General features: G+C 59.5%; 1 protein-coding gene across 1 annotated transcript in view; it reads left to right on the plus strand.

The window, feature by feature from the left end:
• The window catches only part of HTRA3 (HtrA serine peptidase 3), a 33,161-nt gene extending 24,167 nt beyond the window's left edge, over positions 1-8,994 (plus strand). The window contains exons 8-10 of the mRNA XM_040495528.1: positions 5,687-5,735; positions 6,184-6,279; positions 7,867-8,994. Of these exons, the coding sequence (XP_040351462.1) occupies positions 5,687-5,735; positions 6,184-6,279; positions 7,867-8,032 (311 nt within the window). The 3' untranslated portion in view covers positions 8,033-8,994. The remainder of the gene's footprint in view (positions 1-5,686; positions 5,736-6,183; positions 6,280-7,866) is intronic.
• The last annotated feature ends 1,912 nt before the right edge of the window (positions 8,995-10,906 follow it).

The following is a 10,906-nucleotide window of genomic DNA, read 5'->3' on the forward strand; positions in this document are numbered from 1 at the left end:
CCCCCCCGTGAACTGTGGAAGATGTATCCTCAGTGCTCAGTCCAGCCTGGGGAGTGGAAACGTCGCTCACCTCCGGCCCCAGGGGTCTCTGTGTCCCGTGCGCCCGGGGAGAGGTGCAGGGAGGCGCTGGGCACCGCGTGCAATAGACGGGGAGGCGGCAGGAGGCAGGAGCAGGGGGTTGCGGGCAGGGCCTGCGCCCTGGAACCCATCGTCGCTTCTTCAAGGTGCCACAGGCTTTAGTGTCCCTGGAACCTGAGCTGGGCGCTCTCCCAGCTCCGTGGCTGGGACCGTCAGTCCGCTTTCTGGGCTGCAGGGTGGGTCTCGGAGCAGAGGCGAGGACGGCGAATGTTCACAGAGCCGTGGCCCCTGGGGGGTTCTGTTCTAGCTGGGGCGTGGGGGGGTGGGTGGGGAGGGGAGGGGCATGGGAGCGCCAGTCTACGCGGTGACGTCAGAGTAGGGAGGCCGGCAGAGGGCCGGGAGAGGGGTGCAGAGAGGGGCGCGGGCTGGCAGGCAGCCGCGGGTGCCGGGCAGGGGGGGTCCACCGCGGGGAACCACGAGGGGCCCCGCTGCCTTCCTGGCGGCCTGGCTGGGGTGCGGCAGCTGCAGGGGAGGAGAGGTGGGGTCCCCGGCGAGGCTCGAACTTGGAGCTGGGGCGGAGGGGCGTTGGCCGGGACGCGGGTTCAGGGGGCACCTCAGGGATCAGCCCGGTGCCCGCGAAGCCCCAGCCCGCGCTTCTCCGTGGCTTGGCTGGTTTTCATGCTGAGGTGACGTTCATGTGCCCTGCAGCCGACCGCTTTCAGTGCGTCCTCTGGCGACACGAGCACGCCGGCGGTGTGGGGAGCTGCCTGTCTCCCCACGGGGAGCATTCGGGACCCGAAGTCCTCCCTCCCCCCCCCCCGTGGTTTCGTTTCCTGCACTGACTGTCGCCTCGCCTGGGTCCAAAGTGGCTGCACGAGGTATTTAGCAAGACACAGAGCCAGGACCTCCAGCCCACCTCCGTGTCCCCAGCGCCACGCGGGCCCCTCGCATTTAGGTGACGTCCCGGCGAAGGAGGAGACAAAGGGACCCAGTCAGGCCACCCCGCACCGCCCCCCACCCCACCGCCCGTGTTTCTGGAGAAGCCGCGTGGGGCTGGGCCCGCTGGCTCCGGGCTGGGTGCCGAGCGGGGTTGTGACCAAGGACTCCGACGCGATGGCGGCTGCCTGGCGGGGGACAGGGCTGCACCTCTGCCCAGCCAGGGGGCCGCTCACGCACAAGCACAGGAGGCTCGGGCTCCTTCCTGTTTTGAAGCATGACCTTGGGGTTCTGAGCAATGCTGACTGGGGGCCGGCGCCCACGTCGGCAGCGGGATGCGGGGCCCTTGTCCTTTCCTCTGAGGACCCCGCCCAGCCTTAAGGGTTGAAGTGCCATCTGGGGGGTGACTCCCAGATTTACAGCCTGGCCCTTTCCTCCCTCTCCGGCACCCCAGCCTGGGGTGTACCGCTGTCCTCACCCCCACACACCTTCCCGGCTGAGGGGCGCTTTCAAAACTTAGGGCAGACCACGGCCGTCTCTGCTCCAAAGCCCTCCCGGGCTGCACCTGCTGGGGGTGGACACCCAAGCCGCCCGGACTGCAGACCCGTGGGCCCCGGCCCCCCGGCCCCCCCCCCCGCCCCACCGCTCTGACCTCCCCCCACCCGGAGCCACCTGGTCCCGTCCATCGATCTTCTGTGCAGAAAAACCTGTTTAGATATTTTGCCCACTTAACAAGATGGGGCTGTCTGTGTCCTTAGCAGGTTTTGAGAGCATTGTGGACAGGAGCCTTTGTCAGAGAGACGAGCTGCCAATGTTTCCTCCCGTGGCCTCACTTTTCGTTCCCTAAACGGTGTCTTCCAAGAGAAGTTTTGTGAATTTTTATGACGTCTCATTTAACAAAGTTTTTTAAATGGATCGTGCATGTGGTGTTGTATTTAGGAAATCTTTCTCCTACCTTTTCCTCTAGCAGTTTACTTTGTTCTTTATTTATTTTAAAATGTTTCAACGTTCATTCATTTTCAATAGACAGAGAGAGAGAGACAGAGGGTGAGTGGGGGAGGGGCAGGGAGGGAGACACAGAATCGGAAGCGGGCTCCAGGCTCTGAGCTGTCAGCACAGAGCCCGATGCGGGGCTCGAACCTAGGAACCGTGAGATCCTGACCTGAGCTGAAGTCAGATGCCTAACTGACAGAGCCCTCCAGGCGCCCCTAGAAGTTTCCTTTTTGAGGTCTTAGACTCAGGACGATGGTGTATGTTGAATTAATTTTTTTAATAGCGCAAAGTATGAATCAACGTTCTTTTTTGTTTGTTTTTGTTTTGGATAGCCTGTTGTTCCGGCGCTCTGTATTTTTCTCCCCTAAACTGCTCCTTTGTCAAAACAAAACAAAAAAAAAAAAAAATGAGCCTGTCTTGCCCCACTTGTCTGTCTGTCCGTCCAGACTTCCGCAGCTCTGCAGTGTCCTCAGGTCAGGCAACGTCAGCCCTCCCAATCTGTCCCGCCTCCAAAGTCGGTCTGTTTTTTCTGGATCCTTTGCATTTTCATGTGGATTTTATTTATTTTTCTAAGTTGATTTATTTTGAGAGAGACAGAGAGCAGCATGAGCAGGGGAGGGGCAGAGAGAGAAGAGAGAGAGAATCCCAAGCAGGCTCCACGCTGTCAGCACAGAACCAGGTACGGGACTCGAACTCACAAAACCGTGAGACCCTGACCTGAGCCGAAACCAGGAATCGGATGCTTAACCGTCTGAGCCACCCAGGCGCCCCTCTGTACGGATTTTAGAATCAGCTTGTCAATTCCTCCCCCAGAACTTACGAACTGTGAGATCATGGGCTGAGCGGAAGTCAGATGCTTAACCGACTGAGCCACCCAGGTGTCCTCATCTGATTTTCTACGCAGATTATTCTGCAGTCTGTGGATAGAGGCAGTTTTTGCCTCTTCCTGTCCGTCCAGATGCCTTTTGTTCTTGTCTGGCCAGAGCCTGCATAAGACACTGAATAAAAGTGGTGAGAGAGAGGATGTCCTTGCATTGTTCCTGACCTTGGAGAGACGTCTCTAGTCTTCTACCAGTAAGCAGAATGCTCATTCAAGGTCTCTTGCAGGTGTCCCGCCCCAGGTGGAAAAAGTTCCCTTCCATTCGTGGGTTTTAGAAGCCACAGATGCTAGAAGATTTTGTCAGACACTTTTTCTAGACCTTTGGAGACGGCGGTCTTCGTTTTGAGTCTGTTAATGTGGCAAATTGTGTTGGCTGAGTTTTGAGGGTTGAACCATCCTTGTATCCCTGGGATAAAGCCCCCTTGCTCATGAGGTATTATCCTTTTTTCCATATTGTTGGATTTGGTTCGCTGAAAATGTCTACAGGGTTTTTGCAGCCGTCTTCCAGAGGGGTGTGGGTCTAGTTTTCTGGTTTTAGTGTCGGGATGATAGTTGGGAAGTTGTTTAGGAAAAACTCCCCTCCCGTGCCTCTTATCTGTCCTCAGTTCTCTGCCACGACACTGCGTCACTTCTGACACCCTGGGGACCAAATGCGAGGGGCTTCCCAAAGTTAGCTAGCTGTCCTGTTGTTCTCCCCCGAGCCTGACACTGTCTGCCTAGAGATAGTGTCAGACCCCACAATCAAGGTCATACAAGACTGCCCCCCAAGTCAGATGCCAATCAAAAGTGCAGGCTATCACCTGTGTTTCTGACCCACCGGCTATAGACTGGGGGTTCTCATGGCCCCTCCTCAGGTTGGATCATTTGCTAGAGTGGCTCACAGAGCTCAGGAAAACAGTTACTTGCTAGATGACCATTTTATGTATAAAGGGGAGTAACTCAGGAACAATGGAAGAGACGCACAGGGCAGGTCTGGGGGGAGGCACAGAGTACTTCCGAGGAATCACCAACTGGGAAGCTCTCCCACCCACCCTCTGGGGCTTCGTGGTGTTGGCATGATTGGTTACATCCCTGCCATGGTGATTATGTCATCCTCCAGCCCCTCACCTCTCCCCAGAGGCAGGTTGGGAGTCGGGGCTGAAAGTTTGACCCTTGGCCACGTGGGTGGGTTTCCCTAGCAACCAGCCCCTTCCTTAGGGGCTTCTCAAAATCACTCACTAACATATACTCAGGAGTGGTTGCAAGGGGCTTGTGGTGTAGGTAACAGAAGAAACCCATCTCACATTTGTCACTGTCACCATTTCAGGATCTGACAGCAAAAGATGTCCCTGGAGCCTTTATCACAGGGATTACAAAAGTGTTAGGGGGTGTGTGCTGGGAACCACAAACGAACATCAAAATACGTATTTCTCATTATAAATCATGATATCCCAGAAGTATTTGCTCATTTTCAGTGTTCTACAAGAGTTTGTGCAGAGTCGGTGCTCTTTCCTTCCTAAACATTTAGTAGAATTTTCCTGTGGGACCACCTGGGCCTGAAGTTTTCTTTGTGGGAAGATTTTTAACTACAAATTCAGTTTTTCACAATAGAGGTGAGGTTACGTGGTTGTCTGCTGCTTCGTGAGTGAGATTTGGCAGTTTGGAAACTTAAACGTGTGCATTTTGTCTGCGTCATCAAATGTATTGGCATCAAGTTATTCATTGTGATGTCTTACGACCCTTTTAATGCCTGTAGGATCCGTGGTGATGTCACCTCTCGTGGTCCTGGTGAGGATAATTATCTTCTCTTTTCCTTTGTCCTTTTTTTCATATTTTGGTTGATCAGTGTGGCTGAAAGCTTAAAGTTTTATCTTCTCTATTATATTTCTGTTTTCTACTTCACGGATTTCCAATCTTTGGTATTTCCTTTCTTCTGCTTACATTGGGTTTCATCTGATCTTCTTTTTCTAGCTCTTAAGGTGAAAGCTGAGGTCATTGATGTGAAACCCTTTTTTTTTTTTTTTTTTGATATGGGCACTTTGGTGCTATTCATTGCCCTCCACGTACTGCTTTACCTGCATCTCACCAGTTTTGATATGTCGTTTTGCCATTTTTATTTAGTTTAAAATCCTTTCTAGTTTCCCGTTTGACTTCTTCTTTGAAAACGGGTTGTTCAGAAGTATGTTATTTCGTTTCTAAGTTCTTGGAGACTTCTTTAATTCTGCTGTGGTCAGAGAGCATGTTTTTATGATAGGACGTTTTAAAATGTACTGAGACATATTTTATGGTTCAAGAAAGGTAAATGTTATTTCTGGGTCTAGGGCACCTTCTAAGTCACAGGCTGGAGCAGCCAGGGGGAAGTTGTGTGTATGATGCTCTAAACAGAGGGCCTGGCATGTGGCTAGTGCTCACTGGGCATTATCGGCTAATATTATCATTTATGGGGAAGGCAGGAGAAGGTGACAAGTTCAGATCTGAGCAGGCAAGGCTGGGAAATCTGGGAGATAAGGCTGGAGAGGAGAGCCCCAGTGCCCACCAGGGTTTGGGTGTAGGTCTCACGACACAGCAGATGTGGGAACTGATATGGGTGCGTGGGTCCTAAGGGCGGGGGTGGGCATGAAGCCACCAGACGAGGCAGGACATCTCCCAGCCCTTCAAGAGCAGCCTAGGGGAGAGAAGCAGCTCTAGGCCTGTGACTACACAAATGACTTCCACTGCTTTTTTGGCTCCTGGGGGAAATTTAGTCCCCACGTGGCCTCTCGGGGAAGGCAGAGGTTTTCACAGAGGCTCTAACGGAGTCTTGTCATGATTTGTTCCCAGACTGGAAGAAGCGTTTCATCGGCATACGGATGCGGACCATCACCCCGAGGTGAGTGTCTAAGGATGACTCCCGCTGCCCCTCTCTCCTCCCAGACCCTGTCCAGCCATGCCTGGCTGCCTGCGGGTGTTCCCGTGGGCCAGACGCACTCGCACTCCCAGGCCTGGGCTCAGGCCAGTCCCTCCGCCTGCAGTGCCATTTCCCCCTTTGTCCCACAGGTTTCCTCAGCTCCCTCAGGCTCCCTTCAGGTGCTGCCTCCTCCAGGAAGCCTCTGTGGTTACCGTAGCAAATCACCACAAACTTCCTTCTCTCACACTTCTGGAGGCCAGTAGTCCCAAATCAGGGCATCAGCAGGGACGCGCTCCCACCGAAGGCTCTGCGGGGAGAGTCCTTCTTTGCCTCTCCCAGCTTCTGGGGGGCTCCAGGGGTTTGGGGGTTGTAGCCGCCCCCACGTGAGGATGGGGGCAGACGTGCCTTAACCGCGGAACTGCCTTTTCAGTTTGCTGGAAGAACTGAAAGCCAGCGACCCAGACTTCCCATCGGTCAGCAGTGGGATCTACGTGCAGGAGGTCGTTCCAAACTCACCTTCTCAGAGGTAGACTGCCCTACAGGAAGCAGGAAGGCTGGACGGGGCCAGCAGACATCCTGGTGGGTGGGGTTGGGTGGGCATGAGGCCGAGGGTGGGCTCGCCTCGGTGACCTTGTACGACCTTGAGCCCCCTGGCACGTGATGTGGCATGGAGGTGGCAGGTGGGATCCCGGCTTGTCGTCTAAGCCAGGGGCAGGCTGGAAAGGTGAAGTTCTCCTTGGGGCATTGGCAGTCACCGTCCTTGGTTCAGAATATCCTTTCCTTTTATTTTTATTTTTATTGTCATTTTACATTGATTTGTTTTTGAGAGAGAGAGAGAGAGAGAGATACAGAGTGGAAGCAGGGGAGGGGCAGAGAGGGAGACACAGAATCCGAAGCGGGCTCCAGGCTCCGAGCTGTCAGCACAGAGCCCGACGTGGGGCTTGGACCCACGACCCGTGAGATCATGACCTAAGCTGAAGTCGGACCCTCAACCGACTGAGCCCCCTAGGCGCCCCCAGAATGTCCTTTCCTTTGGGTCTTGGGAGACAGAGTAGTAGAGACCCCCCAGAGCTCAAACCCCATGCCGGCCTGACTCCCGCCAGCCTGGGCCTCCTTCCTTGTCTGCAAGATGGACACGATTCAGCCCACTCTTTGTCCCCTGAGGAGACTTGGTCAAGCTCAGATGAGATAAAGCCCCGTTTCCTTTGAGACCACCGAGTGCTGGGAAAGACTGACTGTTCCCAACACCATGAGCTGAGGCAGCCGGTGTGGCACGGGCCCGGCACCCTTGTGGGCCGATCCAGGCCCAGAGGGGCTCTGACGAGCCCCTTCCCTCCTTTGCCCCAGGTGTCCGCTGTTGGAGGGTGGGCTGCATTGGTCTAAATGGTAATTCGCACAGCTGGAGGTCAAGCTCAAGGGCCGTGGGGCACGAGGGCAGGCGGTGGAGTGGAGAGGAACCAGGCAGGCAGGCCTGCAGCCCTGCGGGGCCCCTTCACCCCACCAGGACCCCCCTCCTCTTGCATGTGCCGTGTTGCTTGTGCGGGAAAACACGGGCCCCCAGCACACGCGCTCGGTCTGCAGCCGGCCTGCAGGACAAGTTGTTAGAACGCAGATCCACGAAGGCAAAGAGTCAACGCCCAGCCCAGGCCCCTTATTCAGCAGGCGGCCGCCCTCAGGGCCAGCGCGGTGGGACCAGGGATCACGGTGGCTGCCGGTGGCCGAGGCGTGAATCAGCGTTCCATACGCACCTCCTTAGTCAACCCTCACCGCGGCCTGGACCTCGCAATTTGCAAAGCGTGTCCCCACATAGGGCTGCAGGTGTAGAAGCTGAGGCTCAAAGGGGCCGAGTGCCTGGCCTGAGGCAGCCCAGCTAGGAAGGCGGCAGCCTACACTTGGACCCAGCCCTCCTAACGTGTAGAAGAAGCAGGCTGACACAGCCCTGGCCCTCGTAGGACGTTGGTTTTCCACTGGGGTAGGAACCCCGCAGTCAGGGTGCTGTTTTCACCTGCGGAAGTGGTTCTTCTCCAACCGCTGCTGTTCAACCAGATCGTCCCCCGGGCGGGGTCCTGGCCTCGCAGGGATGTGCGGTGACCGGGTGTCTCTCCGTCGGCAGGGGGGGCATCCAAGATGGCGACATCATCGTCAAGGTCAACGGGCGCCCGCTGGCGGACTCGAGCGAGCTGCAGGAGGCCGTCCTGACGGAGTCCCCTCTGCTGCTGGAGGTGCGTCGGGGGAATGATGACCTCCTGTTCAGCATCGCGCCCGAGGTGGTCCTGTGAGGGGGAGCTCTCCCCACGTCGCCGAGTGCCAGAGCCTGCGGCCCAGGACAGGTGCCAGCCGAGAGGTCCCGTCCGGAGCCGCTGCCTCCCACGGGGTCGGGACGAAGGACCACGGACGGTCCTCAGCAGAGCCAGAGGCCTCCTCCTGGCTGTCCAGGGGCAGCGCCGCGGGCAGGGCTTGGCCAGGGACCTGCCTCTCAGCCTTCGGGGGGTCGGCTCCCTCATCACAGTGCCACGGGGGCAGCCGGATGTCCCCCGCGTACAGATGCTCCTGAGGGCCACCCTCCAAGTGCCCGGGATATCTAGAACGCTCCTCTGGAGTTCCCTGCAGCCCCCACCTTCTGTCCTACACCCCTGCCTCGACACCTGTCCATACCTGTGTCCAAACGTCCGACCTACTCCTACCCCTCCCTCCCCTCCGACTCACCTGCTCAGATCGGTCCCCGAGCCCATCCTCCGCAAGGAATGCCTCCCATCCCCCCCCCCCCACTGAACACCACAGTGCCCACCGCACTGAATGACCAGGGCTGTGACCCCGCCAGCCTGGAGGCCCTGGGGGGCGGCCGTGTCTGACTCGGGGAGTCAAGCGTGGGGACCCGGCCCACAGCAGGTGTCGAGCGGAGGCGCCCTGGCTTCCCGGCCAAGCCCTGTGGCAGGAGAGAGACTGGCCAGGGGCAGAGAGCACCTGACACCCTCTGGAAGGCCGCTTGTCCTCCTGGAGGTGGCCTTGGGACGGCGGGCAGAGGAAGCCCCTTGACGGGGGTTGGGGTTCCAAGGACCGAGCTGGTTCCTCCTCCCCTGTGCGGTTCTGTGTGAAGCGGCAGGTGGCGGGGCGTGGGGGGGGGAGGGGCGCGCGTGTGTTCTGAGGTGCATCGGTGGCCTTTGCTGTACAATGGATTCCCCATGTTGCTTGTACTGTGTGTTTCTCTACTGTATGGAAATTAAAGTTTACAAGCACATGGTCCTTGGCCGGCAGGGGCGCCGAGGGCAGCCCTTCCCCCGACCCCCGGCCCCAGCCACAGCTGTTCCTGCCTCCGGTCCTGACGCCAGCGATGGCGGGGCGAGGCGGGAAGAGACCGAGAGGCAGGAGCTCACCCAGGGTAGCAAGTAGGGGCACCAGGGGGAGGGGGAGGGGCGCCCAGCAGGTCTGAGCGGGAGGGGGCCGGGCCTGGGTTCCGGGCCGCAAAGCCCGGGGCGATGGAGACCCCGCCGGTCCCAGCCTCGCAGGGGGGCAGGGTCTGCCTCTGGGCAGCCGCGTGAGCACCGGCCACCTTCCCTGAGGGCGGCTGGACAACCGCGGGACCTCGAGCCCTTTCCAGCTCTGGGAGCCTGGGGCTGGACAGGCCCGTGTTTCAATGACCCGGCTCCCCACCCCCACGGGGCAGGTCTAGAGGGTGGCCTCAGATGGCCGCGGCAGCGGCCGGGATTCTGTTTGGTACCTAGAGGGATGCACAGGACACCCAGTCACACCAGGAGCTGGCGGGGATCAGACCACAGGGCACTCGGCAGAAGGACCAGAAATCGCCGCGAGCAGCTTTGACGAGGGCGCCGTGTCTGGTTCAGCACCCCGGTTTTGCCATCCTGGGGCTCCGGTTAGCGTGTGAACTGAGCGCCGCTCCCCACACCCGGGCCGCACCCGGTCCCTGGGTCTGCCCTGAGGGGAATTGGGTCCCCTGGGGGGGGGGGGCGCGGTGCACTGTGTGGGGCTAAGCTGCTGTCTGCGGAGCTGGAGAAAACTCTCTGGCCGAGGGGCAGAGGGCCGCAGGCAGCTGGGCCGACGGTGAGCCCAGAACCGTCCCTTGCGGCTGCAGGAGACCTCACAGGTGGTGGCGGTCGTGGGCGGGGCTGCAGCCCCTGCTGTCGGGGACCTTGGGCATATGGGGGGACTTCGCCCCCAGGATGGATCGGGCCCCCTGAGCGTGGCCTCCGAGGACATCAGTGGCGCCCCAACCGTCGGCATCGCCCCTTTCCCCACCACCGGCGCCGGAAACCTTTGACTTTGGAGGGGAGGGAGGGGGGGGGCAGATGCGGGGAGCAGCAAGGCGGTGGCGCCCAGAGAGGAGCCGGGCTCGCCGGTCGGCACCTGCTGTGCCACAGTAAACACTGGATTCAATGCCACATGGGAGGCTCCTGCCTCGGGGTCTGGCCTCAAAAGTGCCCCCAGATGTCACTTCACAGCTCGTCACTCCCTGCCACCAGCCTGCTGGCTGGCAAGAGCCGCCCCCCGGACTCAGGGGGTCGGCCGGTGAAGCGGGAGGTGGGACGTGGGGCTCTCTGGGCTCAGGCGTCAGCCGGGCCTGCGCCGTGGTCTTGCCCTTGCCCCCGTCTGGCGGACCCTGCCGGGGCCCCGACCCCTGTGCTGCTGCATCCAAGGCGGCCACTTTCTCCCCTGGTGCTGGGGGCAGTGCAGCGAGGGTGGGCCCTGCGGCCTTGGGGCCCTCTATCCCCCTCCAGCCGCCCAGCCTGCCCCCGGCCCCCAGCTGCGAGGAGCTGGCTTCCCTCACACTCCTCCAGCTGCACCCGGTGAAAAACAACTTTTCCACAGCCCGCCAGCTGCCGCTGGAGCTATTGCGCAACCCTCAGGGTCCTGACGCCACCCCGGGTGGCTGGGCTCGCGGCCCGCCCCTCCGCTATCTGTCCCGGGACCTGTGCACGGGGTGCCGGCAACGGCAGCGTCCTCGGGCAGGAGCACCCCGTCGTGGCCGTGGGGGCCCTTCATAAACACCCGGAATCCAGGCAGGACAGGACGGGAAGGAGCCTCACAGGTCCCTGAGTCCACACGCCCCATTGGACAGCGGCGGGAACGGAGGCCCAGAGAGGAGGACTCGGGGCCGCACGTGAGCGCGTGGCCGGCCACCAGGGGCCCGGGGCCGG

Source organism: Herpailurus yagouaroundi, unplaced genomic scaffold (assembly GCF_014898765.1).
Source record: "Herpailurus yagouaroundi ecotype Mexico unplaced genomic scaffold, PumYag 28, whole genome shotgun sequence".
NCBI classification, from domain to species: Eukaryota; Metazoa; Chordata; class Mammalia; order Carnivora; family Felidae; genus Herpailurus; species Herpailurus yagouaroundi.